General features: G+C 44.5%; 1 protein-coding gene across 1 annotated transcript in view; it reads left to right on the plus strand.

Annotated features, from left to right (window-relative positions):
- The first annotated feature begins 1,583 nt into the window (after window positions 1-1,583).
- The window catches only part of CLGN (calmegin), a 55,858-nt gene continuing 35,118 nt past the window's right edge, over window positions 1,584-22,323 (plus strand). The window contains exons 1-5 of the mRNA XM_044302446.1: window positions 1,584-1,644; window positions 14,096-14,172; window positions 18,421-18,479; window positions 20,774-20,915; window positions 21,805-21,886. Of these exons, the coding sequence (XP_044158381.1) occupies window positions 14,102-14,172; window positions 18,421-18,479; window positions 20,774-20,915; window positions 21,805-21,886 (354 nt within the window). The 5' untranslated portion in view covers window positions 1,584-1,644; window positions 14,096-14,101. The remainder of the gene's footprint in view (window positions 1,645-14,095; window positions 14,173-18,420; window positions 18,480-20,773; window positions 20,916-21,804; window positions 21,887-22,323) is intronic.

Raw genomic sequence — 22,323 nt, forward strand, 5'->3', positions numbered from 1 at the left:
ATATAGCCACCTTTCTTTGCAAGGACACTCAAAAGCCTGCCATCCATGGATTCTGTCAGTGTTTTGATCTGTTCACCATCAACATTGCGTGCAGCAGCAACCACAGCCTCCCAGACACTGTTCAGAGAGGTGTTCTGTTTTCCCTCCTTGTAAATCTCACATTTGATGATGGACCACAGGTTCTCAATAGGGTTCAGATCAGGTGAACAAGAAGGCCATGTCATTAGATTTTCTTCTTTTATACCCTGTCTTGCCAGCCACGTTGTGGAGTACTTGGACGCGTGTGATGGAGCATTGTCCTGCATGAAAATCATGTTTTTCTTACCTTGCAGACTTCTTCCTGTACCACTGCTTGAAGAAGGTGTCTTCCAGAAACTGGCAGTAGGACTGGGAGTTGAGCTTGACTCCATCCTCAACCCAAAAAGGCCCCACAAGCTCATCTTTGATGATACCAGCCCAAACCAGTACTCCACCTCCACCTTGCTGGCGTCTGAGTCGGACTGGAGCTCTCTGCCCTTTACCAATCCAGCCATCTGGCCCATCAAGACTCACTCTCATTTCATAAGTCCATAAAACCTTAGAAAAATCAGTCTTGAGATATTTCTTGGCCCAGTCTTGACGTTTCAGCTTGTGTGTCTTGTTCAGTGGTGGTCGTCTTTCAGCCTTTCTTACCTTGGCCATGTCTCTGAGTATTGCACACCTTGTGCTTTTGGGCACTCCAGTGATGTTGCAGCTCTGAAATATGGCCAAACTGGTGGCAAGTGGCATCTTGGCAGCTGCACGCTTGACTTTTCTCAGTTCATGGGCAGTTATTTTGCGCCTTGGTTTTTCCACACGCTTCTTGCTACCCTGTTGACTATTTTGAATGAAACGCTTGATTGGTCTATGATCACGCTTCAGAAGCTTTGCAATTTTAAGAGTGCTGCATCCCTCTGCAAGATATCTCACTATTTTTGACTTTTCTGAGCCTGTCAAGTCCTTCTTTTGACCCATTTTGCCAAAGGAAAGGAAGTTGCCTAATAATTATGCACACCTGATATAGGGTGTTGATGTCATTAGACCACACCCCTTCTCATTACAGAGATGCACATCACCTAATATGCTTAATTGGTAGTAGGCTTTCGAGCCTATACAGCTTGGAGTAAGACAACATGCATAAAGAGGATGATGTGGTCAAAATACTCATTTGCCTAATAATTCTGCACGTAGTGTATGTGAAAGTGGAGTGAGCTGTCAGAGTCCTGATAAATCTGGCCCCATGAGTGTTTCATCATACCAAGTCGACATGACAATGCATCATATGTTATTTTATATGCTGTGGCATAAAGCCTAGAAATCGTTTTAGAATTCTGTCTGAAATAGTTTGTTTGTGGTAAGTACATCATATAGACTTGTAAATGAATGTGCCCCTGTCCGTTCTCTGGCATTGCTCTGTGTATGTGACCAGTCAGCAGTGCTCCTCACGTCTTATGTGTTTGGTGCTTCCAGGGCCTTAGAATGCAGCCAGAGTGGAGATGGACATGTCTGGCCCTATTTCTTGTTTGCATGACAACTGCAGAAGTCAGTGACAAAGAAGAGGATAATGAGGATGATGTGATAGACACCACAGAAACCAATGGAGAAGAGCATAAGAGTTATTTAGAGGTAGGAGCTGCATATTTTCTACACTGTGGCCCAGATTTATTAAAGTATTGGCGCCTAAAATCTGCTTATAAAGTGGCACATCTAGGGTTTCTACACTTTTTTCCGACATGGGGCCTAAGGGGTTGGGGGCCTAAGTTGCACCATTATGTTCCCCAACTGCACCACGTTTCTGGTGTAAAGTTCTTTCTGAGAGTAAGCCAACCAATAATTTTTATACAGTCAACGAAAAGTGACTATCCCTACACCAGATTTATCATCCAGCCTGAGCCCCTCTGATAATTCTGGTGCAGGTCTAGACTGCCCAAGTTCTAAGCATCTACAGAATTAGTAGATCTGGGCCTGAATAGTGTGGTACCATGTTAGCCAGAAAAATTTATGTGATGTTAAATACTTTTGCGTTAAAGAGGACTTTTCACCACTCCTGACATGTCTGTTTTAAAAGCTATATGCATTCCCCATGTAATAATGCAGGGTACAGAAATACACTGCTTAAGGGCTTATGCACACGAACGTATTTTCTTTCCGCTTCCGTTCCTTTTTTTTTTTTTTTTACAGACCGTATGCAGAGCAATTCACTTCAATGGCGCTGTAGTAAATGGTGTCAAGAGCAAGGATTTGGCTTTGTTTCTCATGATAGCTCTACTTGGAATAGAAAGGAACTGTACAAAAAAGATGGTTTGCATCTTTCTCTCAAAGGAACAAATGTACTTAGTGAACAACTCCAAGAATTTGCGAAAGAGTATTTAAACTAGGAAGGGGGGGCAAAAGAGTGAAAATAAAAGAGTCCAATTGCCCCCCGAAACAATGCCAGAACAGGTCAGAAGCACAGAGGTTAAGAAATGATAAGCTCAGAGTCCTGTCTACAAATGCTCGCAGTTTAGGTAAAAAAAATCAATGAACTTGGGTCAATAATGGCATCTTAGAATGTAGATTTAGTGGCTGTTACGGAGACATGGTTTAATGAAAGAAATGACTGGGACATAACCATACCAGGGTACTCTTTATACAGAAGAGACAGAGAAGGCAAGAAAGGAGGAGGAGTGGCCCTGTATGTGAAAGATAGCATTAAATCTAACCTAATACAAGTTGGTGAGGCCAACATAGAGTCAGTTTGGGTTACGTTGCAGTTTGCTAATCATGCAGTAACTCGTGTAGGTGTGATATATAGACCACTTGGTCAAGTTAAAGAACTAGATGATCTACTAGTTGAAGAAATAGCTAAAATGACAATGAAAGGAGAAGTTGTCATTATGGGAGATTTCAATCTTCCAGATATAAACTGGAAAACCAAAATAGCAAGTTCTACCAGGAGTACAGATATTCTAAATTCCCTACTGGGGTTATCTCTACAACAAATGGTTGAGGAGCCAACCCGGAGGGAGGCCATTTTGGATTTGGTATTCACAAATGGGGATTCGGTATATAATGTCATTGTAGGCGAAACCTTGGGATCTAGTGATCACCAGTCAGTGTGGTTTAATATAAGAACTGTGAAAGAGTCCCACCACACAAAAACAAAAGTTTTAGATTTTAGAAAAACAGACTTTTCAAAAATGAAATTAGTCATAAACGAGTCCTTATCAGACTGGAACGGATTACATGGAGTCCAGGAGAAATGGGACTACTTAAAAGGTGCATTATTGAAGGCAACAGAAAATTGCATTAGACTTGTCAGTAAAAGCAAAAAAAGGAAGAGACCACTGTGGTACTCAGCAGAAGTGGCCCAAATCATTAAAAATAAAAAGCTAGCATTTTGTAATTATAAAAAAAACCAGAGCAATGAAGATAAGGAAATCTACAAGATTAGGCAGAAAGAGGTCAAGCAAGTTATAAGAACTTCTAAAGCTCAGGCAGAAGAAAAACTAGCTCAGTCTATGAAAAAAGGGGATAAGACATTCTTCAGATATATAAATGAAAAAAGGAAATTAAAACAAGGAATAACTAAATTAAAAACAAAGCACAGAAGGTATGTAGAAGAGAATAAAAGGGCTAGCCGACTGCCTTAATGAATACTTCAGTTCAGTTTTTACAAAAGAAAAAGAAGGAGAAGGACCTCCACTAGAAAGGATGACAAATAAATCGTTTGATGCATGTGTCTTTACAGAGGAAGATGTTCTAAGTTTGCTGTCTAAAGTGAAGACAAATAAGTCACAGGGGCCTGATGAGATACACCCAAAATTATTAAAAGAGCTTAGTGGTGAGCTGGCAAAACCGTTAACAGATTTATTTAACCAATCATTAGTAACAGGAGTCGTCCCGGAAGATTGGAAATTAGCAAATGTTGTGCCCATTCACAAGAAAGGTAGTAGGGAGGAATCGAGCAACTATAGACCAGTGAGTCTGACATCAATAGTGGGCAAATTAATGGAAACCCTATTAAAGGATAGGATTGTGGAACATCTAAAATCCCATGGATTGCAAGATGAAAAACAACATGGGTTTACTTCAGGGAGATCATGTCAAACAAATCTTATAGATTTTTTTGACTGGGTGACTAAAATAATAGACGGTGGAGGTGCAGTAGACATCGCATATCTAGATTTTAGTAAGGCTTTTGACACTGTCCCACATAGAAGACTTATCAATAAACTGCAGTCATTGAGCATGGACTCCCATATTGTTGAGTGGATTAGGCAGTGGCTGAGTGACAGACAACAGAGGGTTGTAGTCAATGGAGAACATTCAAAACAAGGTCATGTTACCAGTGGGGTTCCACAGGGATCTGTACTGGGACCAATTTTGTTTAATATCTTCATAAGTGATATTGCAAAAGGCCTCGATGGTAAGGTTTGTCTTTTTGCTGATGACACAAAGATATGTAACAGGGTTGATGTTCCTGGAGGGAAACGCCAAATGGAAAAGGATTTAGGAAAACTAGAAGAATGGTCAGAACTCTGGCAACTGAAATTTAATGTGGATAAGTGCAAGATAATGCACCTGGGGCGTAAAAACCCAAGGGCAGAATATAGAATATTTGACACAGTCCTGACCTCAGTATCTGAGGAAAGGGATTTAGGAGTAATTATTTCAGAAGACTTAAAGGTGGGAAGACAATGTAATAGAGCAGCACGAAATGCCAGCAGAATGCTTGGATGTATAGGGAGAGGTATAAGCAGTAGAAAGAGTGAAGTGCTTATGCCGCTGTACAGAACACTGGTGAGACCTCACTTGGAGTATTGTGCGCAGTACTGGAGGCCATATCTCCAGAAGGATATAGATACTCTAGAGAGAGTTCAGAGAAGAGCTACTAAACTGGTACATGGATTGCAGGATAAAACTTACCAGGAAAGGTTAAAATACCTTAATATGTATAGCTTGGAAGAAAGAAGAGACAGAGGGGATATGATAGAAACTTTTAAATACATAAAGGGAATCAACTCGGTAACGGAGGAGAGCATATTTAAAAGAAGAAAAACTACCACAAGAGGACACAGTTTTAAATTAGAGGGGCAAAGGTTTAAAAGTAATATAAGGAAGTATTACTTTACTGAGAGAGTAGCGGATGCATGGAATAGCCTTCCTGCAGAAGTGGTAGCTGCAAATACAGTGGAGGAGTTTAAGCATGCATGGGATAGGCATAAGGCTATCCTTCATATAAGATAGGGCCAGGGACTATTCATAGGATTCAGATATATTGGGCAGACTAGATGGGCCAAATGGTTCTTATCTGCCGACACATTCTATGTTTCTATGTAGAAAATACTGAAGTTACTCCGTGTGCATTCCTTTTCCGTTTGTCCGCATGGCCGTTCCACAAAAAAGTAGTGCATTTCTTATTATTGTCCGCAAATCACGGTCTGAGGCCCCATTCAAGTCAATAGGTCCGCAAAAAATACGGAACGTACACAGAACACATCCGTGTGTCATCCATATTTCATCCATATTTTGCAAATCCATACTGTAGAAATGCTATGCCCAGCCCATATTGTTCATTTGTTTGGTGATTAATAAGTTACTGTTTCCGATCCGCAAAAATGGATCAAATACGGAAACCATACGGATATGCTTTGTGGAATAACAGAACGGAAGAGGACTTAAATCAGAGAAAAAAAGCCTCAGATACAGACAAACGGATCCGTGAAAAACGGACCGCAAAACAACGGTCGTGTGCATGAGCCCTAATACTGTGATTGAGTTTCATGAAAATGTGCTTGTGCCTGAGTTCCCATAATGTTGTATAGAGAGGGGACGTTGTAACAAACCTCCCATGGCTGACTCCGCCCTGCTCTCAGGGAGCAGAAGTAGGAGGAGAGTGTGATGTCTGAGGAAAAAGCTGCACCTCATTAGCCATTTTGCAGAGTTATCAAAACTTCAGAGTTAGTTCCATGTACCAGCCCATAGAAGGGAAAGGTTACAGAAGATCCAGGCAACCCAGAGAGGGAGTGAGAATATTGGCAAAGGAAGGTAATTGTCGTTTATCAGGCTCTAGTCTCCTTTGCATTAAGTGGAAAGATTCTACCAGCTGCCCACCATAACCAAAGACAGAAAGGCCACCTGTCAGGAGATAGTATTCCTAGAGAGGATATAGAAGTATATGACTGTACAGTACAGCAGAGATAGTACATCCCTCCAGCCTGGGATTGATTGATAGGGGAAAACCTCCCCTTATGCAACTTTTGGGAACTAACCTGAGCCCTTGTAGAAGCCGCCTTGCTGTAAATGACTTTTGCACACATTGATGACCTTTGGATCAGCTTCAGTAAAGTACTGGGAATTTGTTAAGAGAACTGCTCTCCTTATTGTGCGAACTTATAACTTATTTGCACCCTACGGTGCTGGCGTCACGAACACCAGGGACCCTGCCTCCATGGCACCTTAAACCCACACCACCAAGGGCAACTCAACCAGCATCTGGCGGGAGTCCCTGAACAACAGAGTGTGCCCCGAAGGAACTGGTGCTGTCCTTCCCTTCACTGCATGCTGGCCCAGGGAGCGCTGCTAACCGTGAGTCAAACTGCTACTACCCCCATCAGCCCACCATAATTTACACATATTGCCCCTGTGGCCTGGTCGTTGCAATAGCAATTCTGGAGCATATATTGTTATGACTCTATGTTGTGCTATTCCTTTATTATTTCTACTAGAAGTTAGGAATGAATTGCTAGCAGTCTGCAGTACGGGTACAAAGGGGTGTACCTGCACAGTCTGAAAATGGCAGCACTGATTGGATAGAGTGAGTCTATGCAGGGACACCCCCCTAAATTGTTACTTTAAAAATGAGAACAGTATAGCAGTGATACCTTTTATTGGCTAACCAAAAAAATTCTGTTTTCAAGCTTTCAGAGCGCAGAACTTCCTTCATCAGGCAGTATACAAATGAATGACTGTGAGAAAGGCACAACACTTAAAAGATGTTACAGACATTTGTACATGAGGTGATACATCATCAAGATAAGGCTTTATTCACACGTCAGTGTTTTGGTCAGTGATTTCCATCAGTGATTTTGAGCCAAAACCAGATAAGGCTCTAAACACAGAACAGGAGCAGATCCCTTTCCCTTAAACCTTATGTCTGTGGAGGATCCAATCCTGGTTCTGGCTCACAGTCACTGATGGAAATCACTGACCAAAACACTGATAGGGCTAAGAGAGCAATAAAACTGCAATTATTGTTACAGATGGACAGGCAATAGGGATATTACAGTAGATTGTCGAGAAGGAAACGTTCCTTCCCGACAATCTGCTGATCGTTGGTGGAATGCAGAGATCTCTTCCAGAGTATGGGGTGGAACGATCGCTAATGCCATCGCTCTTCCCCATACTGATAGACTTGTTTGCCGGCAGCAGATTGTGTTTACACAACGCGATCTGCTGCCGGTAAACAAGGATTTTTGTGTTCGCACACAAACAAATCTAATTAGCCGATGAACAAGGTTTCGCTCATTCATCAGGTAATCAGTGGTACATTTACACCGCCAGATCGTTACTATAAATGCTCGTTAGTGATGATCTATACGATTCTCGTCCTGTTAAAGGACCCTTCAGGAATCAAGGGGATATGGAATCCGTCTAATGGGGAGGGAGAGAAAGGGTGTCCATGTAACAGGGCATAGATCCAGGTGTCAGACTGAGTTCTCTTTTCAGTGATTGCAATGTGATCAAATTGAATTCCCAGATCTTTCTCTCCCTGCTGGTTTTGAATTTACCTTCAGTATTAAGACCTTGAAGCCCATGATACTGTGGTCTGGTCCAGAGGTGTGTGCAGTTTTTCCTTTATTGTGTGCCTATGTAAATTCATCCTTGAACTGAGATTCTGCATGGTTTCGTTAAAGGGCTTCTGTCAGCCCACTAAACCGTTTTTTTGTTTTTTTTGCTTACTAATAATCCCTATACTGCGAGCTCTGCATACATAAGTTAAATAATCATTTTGGTTCAGTAGAATTTGATAAAATGCTATTTTTAAAATATGCAAATTAGGGCTGAAACGATTATTCGAATAACTCAATTAAATCGAGTCAAAAAATTCATCGATGCAGTTTCCCTGCATCGAGGAATCGTTTACATCACGTGATCACGGAGCGGGAGTGAAATTAAGCGTCTCACTCACCGCTTCCGTGTCCTCCGGAGGCCAGAGAGGCAGGACTGAGCCGGCCGGCACAGCTGAGGGAGGAGGAGGGAGCGAGGAGGAGGGAGGAGGGAGGAGGAGGGAGTCTCTCCCTCCCCACTGTGCGCGGCTGCCGCTGAAGACCAATGAGGACAGAGTAGGAGGAGGAGGGGAGGGACTGTGGCCACTGCGCCACCAATGAATGTGCCGGCCATATCCCACAGGGTCCCCCTCCTCCCCCCCCCCCCCATCATTGGTGGCAGTGTCAGTTCCGATCGGAGCCCCAGCAGTGTAATGCTGGGGCTCCGATCGGTTACCATGGCAGCCAGGACGCTACTAAGGTCCTGGCTGCCATGGTATGTTAGTGAGCAGAGAGCAGCGCATTATACTCACGTGCGCTGTGGCCGCCGGTCGCTCCTTCTTCTGTCTGTGCGGCGGATTGCTAATGCTTACAGCATTAGCAATGCGCCGCACAGACCTATGAGAAGGAGCGACCGCCGGCCACAGCGCACGTGAGTATAATGCGCTGCTCTCTGCTCACTAACATACCATGGCAGCCAGGACTTCAGTAGCGTGACTCCTGGCTGCAATGGTAACCGATCGGAGCCCCAGCATTACACTGCTGGGGCTCCGATCGGAACTGACACTGCCACCAATGATGGGGGGGAGGAGGGGGACCCTGTGGCCACTGCCACCAATGATTAATACTGGGGAGGGAGGGGGGGGGGGGTTGCGTTACCAGAGGGGGCAGGCAGATCAGAGGCTGGGGGGAGGGGGGCAGGCAGATCAGAGGCTGGGGGGAGGGGGGGAGGCAGATCAGAGGCTGGGGGGGAGGCAGATCAGAGGCTGGGGGGAGGCAGATCAGAGGCTGGGGAGAGGCAGATCAGAGGCTGGGGAGAGACAGATCAGAGGCTGGGGAGAGGCAGATCAGAGGCTGGGGAGAGGCAGATCAGAGGCTGGGGAGAGGCAGATCAGAGGCTGGGGAGAGGCAGATCAGAGGCTGGGCGAAGGCAGATCAGAGGCTGGGGGGAGGGGGGGAGGCAGATCAGAGGCTGGGGGGGGAGGCAGATCAGAGGCTGGGGGAGGCAGATCAGAGGCTGGGGGGGAGGCAGATCAGAGGCTGGGGGGAGAGGCAGATCAGAGGCTGGGGGAGGCAGATCAGAGGCTGGGGGGGAGGCAGATCAGAGGCTGGGGGGGAGGCAGATCAGAGGCTGGGGGGGAGGCAGATCAGAGGCTGGGGGGGAGGCAGATCAGAGGCTGGGGAGAGGACAGATCAGAGGCTGGGGAGAGGCAGATCAGAGGCTGGGGAGAGGCAGATCAGAGGCTGGGCGCAGGCAGATCAGAGGCTGGGGGAGGGGGGAGGCAGATCAGAGGCTGGGGGGGAGGCAGATCAGAGGCTGGGGGGGGAGGCAGATCAGAGGCTGGGGGGGCAGATCAGAGGCTGGGGGGGGAGGCAGATCAGAGGCTGGGGGGGAGGCAGATCAAAGGCTGGGGGGGAGGCAGATCAAAGGCTGGGGGGGAGGCAGATCAGAGGCTGGGGGGAGGCAGATCAGAGGCTGGGGGGAGGCAGATCAGAGGCTGGGGGGGAGGCAGATCAGAGGCTGGGGGGAGGCAGATCAGAGGCTGGGGGGGAGGCAGATCAGAGGCTGGGGGGGAGGCAGATCAGAGGCTGGGGGGGAGGCAGATCAGAGGCTGGGGGGAGGCAGATCAGAGGCTGGGGGGGGAGACACTGCTGGGGCTCCGATCGGAACTGACACTGCCACCAATGATGGGGGGGAGGAGGGGGACCCTGTGGCCACTGCCACCAATGATTAATACTGGGGAGGGAGGGGGGGGGGGTTGCGTTACCAGAGGGGGCAGGCAGATCAGAGGCTGGGGGAGGGGGGCAGGCAGATCAGAGGCTGGGGGGAGGGGGGGAGGCAGATCAGAGGCTGGGGGGAGGCAGATCAGAGGCTGGGGGGAGGCAGATCAGAGGCTGGGGAGAGGCAGATCATAGGCTGGGGAGAGACAGATCAGAGGCTCGGGAGAGGCAGATCAGAGGCTGGGGAGAGGCAGATCAGAGGCTGGGGAGAGGCAGATCAGAGGCTGGGCGAAGGCAGATCAGAGGCTGGGGGGAGGGGGGAGGCAGATCAGAGGCTGGGGGGGAGGCAGATCAGAGGCTGGGGGGAGGCAGATCAGAGGCTGGGGGGGAGGCAGATCAGAGGCTGGGGGGAGGCAGATCAGAGGCTGGGGGGAGAGGCAGATCAGAGGCTGGGGGAGGCAGATCAGAGGCTGGGGGGGGAGGCAGATCAGAGGCTGGGGGGGGAGGCAGATCAGAGGCTGGGGGGAGGCAGATCAGAGGCTGGGGAGAGACAGATCAGAGGCTGGGGAGAGGCAGATCAGAGGCTGGGGAGAGGCAGATCAGAGGCTGGGCGCAGGCAGATCAGAGGCTGGGGGGAGGGGGGAGGCAGATCAGAGGCTGGGGGGGAGGCAGATCAGAGGCTGGGGGGGGAGACAGATCAGAGGCTGGGGGGGAGGCAGATCAGAGGCTGGGGGGGAGGCAGATCAGAGGCTGGGGGGGGAGGCAGATCAGAGGCTGGGGGGGAGGCAGATCAGAGGCTGGGGGGGAGGCAGATCAGAGGCTGGGGGGGGAGGCAGATCAAAGGCTGGGGGGGAGGCAGATCAGAGGCTGGGGGGGAGGCAGATCAGAGGCTGGGGGGAGGCAGATCAGAGGCTGGGGGGGAGGCAGATCAGAGGCTGGGGGGGGAGGCAGATCAGAGGCTGGGGGGGAGGCAGATCAGAGGCTGGGGGGGAGGTAGATCAGAGGCTGGGGGGGGGAGGCAGATCAGAGGCTGGGGGGGGAGGCAGATCAGAGGCTGGGGGGAGGCAGATCAGAGGCTGGGGGGAGGCAGATGGAGAGAGAGAGTGGTTAATGGAGGCTGCAAGCACCACCTTGGCATGTATAAAGTTATTGGTTTAGAGAGCGGTTAATGAAGGCACCTCCAAGGTGCTTTCATTAACCTCTTCAAACCAATAACTTTATACATGCCTAATGCCAAGGTGCTTCCATTAACCCCTCCAAACCCAATGGGCATGTATAAAGTTATTGGTTTGGAGGGGTTAATGGAAGCACCTTGGCATTAGGCATGTATAAAGTTATTAACCCCTTCAAACCAATAACTTTATACATACCTAATTACGTACGTTATTTTAAGTAGCTTTTTCTTATTAGATTACTCGATGAATCGAGAAATATAATCGATAGAATACTCGATTACAAAAATATTCGTTTACTGCAGCCCTAATGCAAATTACCTTGCTACCAGCAAGTAGGGCGGCTACTTGCTGGTAGCAGCCGCATCCTCTGCGCCGATGACGTCACAGCTACACCCAGCGCAGGCGCATTGAGGATGGAGCGGCTGCAGGCGCCAGATTTTGAATGCAAACAGGCAGGGCCAGCAGAGAACGATTCCGTTCCCTGGCCCTGTCAATCACAATGCGGAGGGGGCGTCATTAGGATCGGAGGATGCGGCTGCTACCAGCAAGTAGCCGCCCTACTTGCTGGTAGCAAGGTAATTTGCATATTTTAAAAATAGCTTTTTATCAAATTCTACTGAACCAAAATGATTATTTAACTTCTGTATAGGGAGCTCGCAGTATAGGGATTATTAGTAAACAAAAAAAAAAAACGGTTTAGTGGGCTGACAGAAGCCCTTTAATATAGTTTGCGTCACTGGGGCACTTTGTGCATTGTATCATGTACACCACTGATGCACATGAGAAAGTGCCAGTGATTTTGTAGTCCTGTTGTGTGCTGGCATGTGGACGGTGTCTGTTTATAAGATGTGGCTACAGGTTTTGCATATTTTACTGTTACAGGGGAATGTGCCCATCTCTGATGGTGTTGACAGGGCACTTCTGACTATGAGATTTCTTTAGTTTGGTTGCTTGAGGGAGAGGAGAGGTCGATGTTGGAAAAAGTGTTCCAGTATTTTATCTTGAGGACCTTTCATTTGTCCTCACATTACAATATGAGTACCTGGCAGTGTAAGGCCTTTTTAGTAGGTGCCAGGGCGCTTTTTTTTCCAGATGCGCTGCTCCATTTCTCCGCTGTGTCCTCCGTTCACTTTTGCCGCCCTGTATGCTAATTAGTAGCATCGGTACAGGGAGGTAGAGACTGCCACGTTTCTCAAGGGGCGTTCCTATCTCCCTGGCTGTAACACTCTCCACTGTGATTGGGCAGCTCACAGCTCTCAGGACCAGTGAAAGGTCCTCTTTAATATTGGTTGGAGATCGTTAGCAATTCTCCTCAAAATGTTCATTCTGGGGTTGTAGGTGACCACAAGGGGCACCCTGCTATTGTCTTTGTTTTGTTTGTAATTCAAGAGGCTGCTTGGAATCCTTGTGACCTTGTGGATCTGTACAACTATCATCAGGGAGCAGTATCCTTGTTGTAGAAATGTTGAGTCAGCAGATGTTGTTTTTGGTCTTCAGTGTCTGGGCAGATCCGGATATATATCGCAGAGATTGGCTGCAAATGATGGATCTTTTTGTGTGATGGTAGCTGTCCCATCTTAGGCATGCTGGGTGACCTGTAGTTTTATGGTAGACTGATGTTTGTATGGTGGTGGTGTTGATATGTATAGTTCTATCCAGAAAGTGTATCTGGGATTTGAGTAGCTAAGAATTAGATTGATGGTTGGATGGAAGTTGTTGAAGTTTTTGTGGAAGGAAAGCAGCTTATCCTCAGAGCTTGGCCAGACTAGTATCAGGTCATTAATGAACCGGAAGTATGCTAGAGGTTTAGTCCTGCATGTTGATAAAAATTCCTCCTCCAATTTGGCCATAAACAGGGTGGCATGCAGGAATGACATTTTACTGCCCATGGCGCTTCCCATACATTGAAGGTATATATAATTTCAAATGAAAAGTAATTATGTTGAAGCACATACCTGATTAGTTATAAGGTTGGTTCTGTGGATATCTTGTTCTTTTGAAGGTAGTGTTGACATTCAGCTATGTCATTCTTGTGGGGGATGTTGATTCTACATCCATTATTGCCAGTAGAGATGAGCCAAGTTTACAAAACTTTGATTCGGCTGCTTCTTCGAATTTCACAAAGAAATTCGCTTAGTGATGACTTACTTCAGTGATTGCACCCCCCCCCCCCCCCCCGTCATTTAACCCCTCAGATGCTGCGTTTATTACTGATTAAAAATTAGGGCTTTGAGGGGTTAATTGGTTAAAAAAAAAAAATCCCCTCATCCATTTGAGCGCAAAGAGGCCACCTTGGTCATTTTGATTGAGGATCCCACACGAAATATCTTGTGCAGCTCGTAATGACAGGCTGGTCGGCGTGGATCATATGTCACCGCGCACAAGATTTTGCGTGGGATCTTCGATCAAAATGACTGTGGCAGTCTCTTCACGCTTAAATTGATAAGGTGAGTAAGTTTTTTTTTAATTTTATTTTTTTATGCCATTTCAGGCAAAATTGATTCGTTACCAGGAAGCATGAGGAAATTTGGCTTCGCGGTGAATCGAATTTTGTCCGAAATCCGGAACGATGTCCACTTTAGATACTTCCATTTGCTCAACACTAGTTGCCAATATTGCACCCTCTGATAGTAGACCTAGGGCTGAGAGTTTGTAGAGAATGTCCATGACCTTTATCTGTAAACTGTTAGCAACACTCAGAAGATGACCTGTTAATAACTTGACAAGTTTCATAGATTCATGTACTTGAGAATTTCCTGAGTTGTGAAGATTCTTCACAATATATCTGATCAAAATACTTTTTAAATACTGGTCCTCTGAAAGGTTTCTCAGAAAGTAACATGCTGTCCACCAATACTCTTCATAAAATATGTAGAATTAGCTGCTCCTGAATCGTGTTGAAACTTATAACAAGTATTATTTTGTTCATAGCAGGTTATGTACCAGACACCTGTGCCCAGTGGTGAAGTGTACTTCTCTGAGACATTTGATGATGGATCTTTGGATAGGTATGTTACTTTCGAAGGTCATATGCTGTACTGGTGGCTCAGTTGGTAGCAATATGTGGTCAGAATCTGCCGGCAACAAGTGAGTGGCGGTTTGTGATTTCTTTAAAGGGAACCTGTCAACAACGTTATGCTGCCCATACTAACGGCAGAATAAAGTAGAGACAGGTGAGTTGATTCCATCAGTCTGTTATTTATAAGATAAAAGTAAGTGGTTGCCGAGAACCAGCATCACAATCATTGCAGACTGGGCCTGGAAAAGAGTCCGGCCACCTGAGAAGAGTCCTGGTTAGTCATGGACTCCTGCTCTCCTGCCCACCTGCTGATGACCTGTCGTCTACCTAGTTTTCTCCCTTTCTATCTAGGAGAGAACTGCCAATCATCAGCAGATGGGCGGTAGAGCAGGAGATTATGTATAACCAGGACTCTTCTCAGGTAGATTGGACTCTTTTCTAGGCCTGGGCTGCAATGATTATGATGCTGGTTCTCAGTAACCACTTACTATAAGCTCATAAATGACACACCGCTGACATCAGCATTTCTGTCACTATTTTATGCTGCCCTCAGTGAGGTCACCATAAAGTTGATGACAGGTTCCCTTTAAGGTTTACTACTTTTATCCCTGGCTTCCAAAATGTAGATTTGATAAAATATATGTGTCCATAGATTATATGTACCTTCATGTAACTTAGACATGTCCCGATTTCTTTTCTTACTGACATATGGAATTTGTGGGAAAAGTAGTTTTATCACATGTTGTATTAAGGAGGTATTGTGTCAATGATGTAGAGATTTCTTTCTCTCATGATTTATACTGAATCTGTGATTAAAAAATGCTGGCAAATATTGATAAGAATGGATCAATATTTTGAGATGGAATGTCACAAGTCAAATATGCCATTGAAAACTTTATGACACTTATAGTGCACTATTATAGTGTGCGCTTGTCAGCAGGAGACGTTCAACTTTAACATATTATCCACACGGACAGGTCATTTGCATTTGAGGCATTGTCTCTTTTCTTCAGGTTAATTGTACATTGTAAAATCTGTGCTGTGGTTTCTTTAATTTGTTGGGGACACAGGACGAGAATACTCCTCCTGAACAGCGGGTACCTCCTGCATTAGGACAAGCATTCTCATCTTGCAGTTAGCCCTCTTCCCCACATGTGCTGTTGCGATCACCGGCAGGGGTCCGGCTGTTACTGGCAGCCGGGCCCATGCTGTATCCGCCAGCATCAGTGAAAACACTGATGCAAGCAGAATAACCCGCAATAAAAAATTGGAATTTCAAGTAAAAAGAAAAAAAACGCCCTTTCCCATAATCAAGCCATATACAAAAATAAAAAGAAGACATATTAGGTATCACCGCATCCTTAAATATATATTACATGATCTACCCCATCAGATGAACGCCGTAAAAAAATAAATAAATTAAAACTGTGCCAAAATAAAAAAAATTTGGTCACATTGCTTTACAAACCGTGTAATAGCAAGTGATCAAAAATACTATGTATGCCAAAATGGTACCAATTAAAAGCTTAGCTCATCCTGTAAGAAACGAGCCCCTTTCAATAAGATTGGCAGAAAACTATAAAGCTAAAAAATATGGCTCTATGAAAATGGAAACACAAAAACAATATAAAAAAATGCTTTTGTGTAATATTGCAAAAATAAACCCCCCAGAAAACAACATATTGGGTATTGCCGCCTCTGTAACAACCAGCTCTATTAAAATAGCACATGAGCTACCCATACACACCATATGAATACCATCAAAAAGTTAAATACAGTGTCAAAATAGCCTTTTTTTGGTCACATTGCCTTCCAAAAAGTGTAATAGCATGTGATCAAAAAGTACTTTGTACCCCAAAATGGTACCAATAAAAATGTCAACTCATCCCGCAAAAACAAGCTCCCACACAAGACAACTAAAAATATTTGCCTCTCAGAATATGGCGACACAAAAACCATTTTTTTTAAAATGCGTTGTGTAAGAGCAGTAAGAACATAAACTAAGAACATATTTTTGTTATTGTACTGACCATCAGAACAAAGAGAACGTAATTTTTTTTTCTGCACGGTGTACGCAGCAATAACAAAACCCAGAAAGCAGTGACAGAATTGCTGCCTTTTGTTTATCCTGTTTCCAAAAAGCTAAATAAAAAGTGATCAAAAAGTTGTATGTGCCCCCAAATTCGAACCAATCATGATGGGCCACATGTAGGTTGTTTATAAAACCAAGAAGCATGGCATAATAATAAGAGGGCATGCATTTCACAGTGGCACACAATGGGCACAACACATTAAGCACTGAGATGGCATATCTTTGTACAAATTGCAATTTGTGCCATCTGCTGTGAATTATTTTTGCAGAATATCTGTTGTCAAAATGTTCAATGCACCCCTTGGTACTTACTGGGTGGGGTGTGGTTTCTAAAATGGGGTCACTTCTTGGGTTTTCATAATTTTTTTTTTATTTCAACTCAAAGCCTGTTGGCCAGTGCTGTATAAATCACCAATGTAGGTCTGAAATGCGTATGGGGCTCTTTCTCTTCTGATCCCTCCCATGTGCCCATACAGCAGTTTATGACCACATATGGGGTATTGCTGTACTCAGAAAGAAATGGGTAACAAATGATGGTGTCTTTTTTCTCCTGTAACCCCTTTAAAAAATGTAATATTTCATTTTCACCACCAAATGTTTTTAAATTCTATGAAATGCCTATTAGGTCAAAGTGCTTACTACGCCCTTTGAGTCCTGCGGTGTGCCCATAAAGCAGTTTACGACCATATGAGTTGCTGCTGTATTCAGTAGAAATTGCGTACCAAATTTAAGATCTTTTTTCTCATGTTACCCCTTCTAAAATGAAAAATCTGGGGCTAAATCAACATTTTATTGGAAAAATATATATTTTTAATTTTAACAACCAAGTGTTTCTAAATTCTGTGAAACGCCTGTGGGGTCAAAGCAGTCAGTACACCATTCAATAAATTCCTTGAGGGTGTAGTTTCAGGGGCAGTTTTGGGGGGGGGGGGGGGGGTTTCCATTCTATAGGTACCTCAGGGACTCTTTGAATGTGACATGGTGCCTGAAAACCATTCCAGCAAAATCTGCCCTCCAAAAACCATATGGCGCTCCTTCCCTTCTAATCCCTTCCGTGTGCCCAAACAGCAGTTTACGACCACACATTGGGTATTTCCTGTCTTCATGAGAAAATGCTTAACAAAATTTGGGGTGCTTTTTATCCTGTTACCTCTTGTGAAAATAAAAAATGAGGTCAAATTGGTCAGTCCACCCTTCAGTAAATTCCTCAGGGGTTGTTTTTTCCACTGTATTAGTAACTTAGGGTCTCTTCAAATGTGACACAGTGCCCAAAAAATATTGCAGCAAAATCTGCCCTCCAAAAAGTATATGGCGCTCCTTTCCTTCTGAGCCCTGTAGTGTGCCCATACAGCAGTTTACAACCACATGGGGTGTTTCTGTAAACCGCAGAATCAGGGTAATAAATATTAAGGTTTGTTTTGCTGCCTTAAAGGAAAAATAGATTAAAATGAAAAATCTGCAAAAACTTCAGAAATTTCACCTCCATTTTCTTTTTTCACCTGCATTTTCGGTTAATGAAGTTTATAAAATCAGTTTTGAATAATTTGAGGGATATAGTTTCTAAAATTGGGTTATTTATGAGTGGTTTCTACTATGTAAGCCCAACAAAGTGACTTCATAACTGAATTAGTCCTTAAAAAAGTTGGTTTTGGAAATGTTCTTACCTTAAAAAGTTCTTCTAAAATACTAAGCCTTCTAAAGTCCTAAAAAAATAAAATGACATTTACAATATGATGCCAACATAAAATAGACATATGGGGAATGTTATTTGATAACTATTTTATGAGATATCACTATCCGTCTTAAAGCAGAGAAATTCAAATTTTATAATTTTATTTCCAAAGTTTTCATAAATTCTTTATTTTTTATTTATTTTTTATAAGTAAAGGTGAAACATATTTACTCAGATTTACCACTGACATGAATTATGATGTGTCACGAGAAACAGTCTCAGAATGGCTTGGATAAGTAAAATAATTCCAAAGTTATTACCACATAAAGTGACACGTCAGATTTGCAAAAATAGGCTCTGTCACGAATATGAAAAATGGCTGTGTTGTTAGGGGTTAATAAACAGTAAACCACGGGCTATTAGCTGCAAACTATTTCCAATAATGCATTAATCTGACTTATTCTCAATACCAGGTGGGTCCTCTCTAAAACCATGAAGGAAGATGTCGATGAAGACATAGCTAAATATGATGGTAAGAAATGTGCAGATGGAGTTCTCCAAAGGTAGAGCTCACCACAAGGAAGTGCTATTTTTGTCTTGGAGGAGCCAGGGGACTGTGGACCAGCTGGAATTAGGCTGGTCGTCTGTCCTAAGAGGACTGGTGTCCAGAAGGGACCTGAGTAAGCTTAATGAGAGCCAGAGTGCTGAAGAGGGACCTCAGGAAAGATAGTATTTGCCTTTAGAGATCAGTTAGGGTTCTGAGGTAGTACCCTATTCAATGGCTAGGGTGTCACTATTTTTAATTTTAAAGTGTAACTGTTGTTCCGGTTTATTATCATTACGGTGTAGGGGCAGGGATGGTAAATATTTTTGTAATTTACTTGATTAGGAAATGTGTTCCTTTGCCGTGGAAAACAGGGTAGAGTGTCTCTTCTGGGAAGACGTTTACACTGCCTGACCCTATCAATGAAAGTGGAGAGGGAGCGGCAGTTACAGAGAGAGCTGAACCTCTATGTGTAATGGCGACGCCCCCATTGCTCCTAGAGGCTCATTTGCATATATTAAAGCCTCAGTTTTCTCAGCAATGCGGGCACATATGAACATGGGACCAACACAGATGCCTTCATCTGCCAAGCGCACATGTAACAGGTCAGCCAGTTTCATAGGTAGGTACAAATCTGCTGACAGATGCCCTTTAAGAAGAAGAATAAAGCTGTCTCTATTGTCTTGCCATTATATTGTATGCTCTTTATTCTATGCTCAATCACTTCCTCAACGTTCAGGATGATGCTAGCTTTGATTACCCCCCCCCCCCCCCAAGTAAAAATATATATCTTCCAGGACTCAAAAGCAGCTATTCATCAGTTTTGTACCATTGTGTTACCAATTATACATGCACTCTCTACTACCAGGATATACCGTATATGGGCACTCTATTGCCACTAACATTGCATGTGTGGCAATTGCTGGACTATTAGGTCCATTATTTATATTTTATTTTTTGGAATAAGTCTTTTTATTGTATTTTGAGGATACAACAGAAGTATTGCAAAATATAAGAACCAGAAATTCACAGCGTATTGAAGATCACATAAAAAAACAATAGAACGTCTCCCAACAGTAGGGTTTACAATCAAGTATTAGCTCCATTCTTGTTAGTCTGACATTGGAATATTTTTGTCTCAGATTTGGCCAGATTGTTAGGCCCCTTTCACACGGGCGAGTATTCCGCGCGGATGCGATGCGTGAGTTGAACGCATTGCACCCGCACTGAATACCGACCCATTCATTTCTATGGGGCTGTTCACATGAGCGGTGATTTTCACGCATCACTTATGCGTTGCGTGAAAATCGCAGCATGCTCCTCTTTGTGCGTTGTGGTGCGATAATCCACGCAACGCAGGCCCCATAGAAGTGAATGGGGTTGCATGAAAATCGCAAGCATCCGCAAGCAAGTGCGGATGCGGTGCGATTTTCACGCACGGTTGCTAGGAGACGATCGGGATGGAGACCCGATCATTATTATTTTCCCTTATAACATGGTTATAAGGGGAAATAATAGCATTCTGAATACAGAATGCATAGTCAAATTGCGCTGGAAGGGTTGAAAAAAATAAAAAATAAATTTAACTCACCTTAATCCACTTGCTCGCGTAGCCCGGCATCTCGTCTGTCTTCATCTGAGCTTTGTGCAGTAACAAGGACCTTTGGTGACGTCACAGTCATCACATGATTTTTTTTTTTTTTAACCCTTCCAGCCCAATTTTACTATGCATTCTGTATTCAGAATGCTATTATTTCCCCTTATAACCATGTTATAAGGGAAAATAATACAATCTACAGAACATCGATCCCAAGCCCGAACTTCTGTGAAGAAGTTCGGGTTTGGGTACCAAACACGCGCAATTTTTCTCACGCGAGTGCAAAACGCATTACAATGTTTTGCACTCGCGCGGAAAAATTGCGGGTGTTCCCGCAACACACCCGCACGTTTTCCCGCAACGCCCGTGTGAAAGAGGCCTTAGGGTTTTCAGACCATCAGATACCAGACTAATGAAGTAAGCTAATACTAGTAAATACCAACCCATTTATTTCCTTATCAACCTTTTAAAAACGTTCCAGACTTTGCTGATATACAGGTTTTTCTCCTAGGACTGTGGGGATGATAACATCTAGAGCATGTCTAAAGTGATGCCATGTACTAGCGCCCGATGATTGGGTCACAGTACAAGGACATGGGTTATGGGTATTTTTACTGTTATAAATGACACTTTGCATACTCAATTATATAATTTTACTATATATGTATATATGATTTTATTTTAGGTGAGTGGGAGGTAGAAGAACTGAAGGAAAACAAGTTATCAGGAGACTTGGGACTTGTCCTGAAATCCACCGCGAGGCACCATGCCATTTCAGCGAAACTAACAAAGCCTTTTGTCTTTGAAACTAAACCTCTAATTGTACAGTGAGTGTTCATCCTATTGCGCCTAGTGATAGTTCGCCATTGCTATAAAACTGATCATACCTGGACCTCTTGCTCACCTGTAAAATTTACTCCGCTCCAGCGCTGGTGCCCCCCTCATGTGTCTTTGTTTACATGGCTACAGCGATGACATGCCTGGCAACCTACGAGGCATCAGTAACATATGAAGTGAGACCAAAATGGCTTCATTTAAAGGGGTTATCTGACCCCTGAAATGCCCTCCCCTTTGCCAGGGCCCCTCACACACAGTGTACTTACCTCGCTCCCCATCACCCGCGTAGCTTCTGAAGCTCGCACAGCCACTATCTCCCCGTTGCACGGATGAAAACATCTGGCGTGTGGGAGAGGGGGCAGAAAATAGCAGGTGGTGATGGGGACGAGCCTCCCTAGCATCGCGGGTGACTCTAGGGAGGCCCATCCCCATCACCACCTGCTATTGGCTGTCTTTCAAACGCTGGATGTTTTCATCTGTGCGACGGGGAGATGCAGCGGCAGCTACGCGGGCTTCAGAAGCGATGCGGGTGCCAGGGAGCGAGGTAAGTACACTGTGTGTGACGGGCCCAGGCATATGGGAGGGCATTTCAGGGGTTGGATAACCACTTTAAATACACATAGACCAAAGGGGAGCACCAGGCAGCTGCACTGGATTGGTGGAGATTGTACAGGTGAGTTTTTTTTTTGGGTAAAGATGTCTCAATAAATTAGAATTACTGGGTCAAAGAGGAGGAATGGCATGGCTTCACCACTACCAATTAGCTTTTTCCACTCTCTCTGCTCTCAGTACAGTTCTATCCAGTTGAACAGTTTTGTCATTTTGTACAGACTCTTTATTAGATGCATCTTGTCAATTTTTTTTTATACTTTTATTCAGGTACGAGGTGAATTTTCAGGACGGCATTGATTGTGGGGGCGCATATATCAAACTTCTGTCTCATTCCAGCGATCTGAATCTGGTGTGTGAGTTAAATTTGTTAAATCCATTTTTATCAAATATTCTTAGTAGAAAATTGCAGCGCATTCACATATTGGTATGATATTTCCGAGCACTTCCAGTATATATTTCCAGGGTCACACATCGCTTCTCATTTTGGTGGGATTGACTGTCATTACCCCAGTGGCAAAAGTTGGATAAGTAGGTTTGGGCATGTTGAAGTTCACTATCCCCAATCCCTTGTAAAGTCCAGGATAAATTCTCTGCTAGATATGTCTTTCACTGATTTATTTCCCTGCCCCTACAAGCATACATGTTTATGAGGGTTTACGAGAGATGGCTGTCAGCCGAATACTGCTATCTTATAAATGACTTTAGGGATGGTCCAGATTCTGATATATTGTAAAGAGTGTGACCACAGATGTTTCTGCTTATGGTCCTATAGCTGAGAATGGTTCT

Source organism: Bufo gargarizans, chromosome 1 (genome assembly GCF_014858855.1).
Source record: "Bufo gargarizans isolate SCDJY-AF-19 chromosome 1, ASM1485885v1, whole genome shotgun sequence".
In the NCBI taxonomy this organism is placed as follows: domain Eukaryota; kingdom Metazoa; phylum Chordata; class Amphibia; order Anura; family Bufonidae; genus Bufo; species Bufo gargarizans.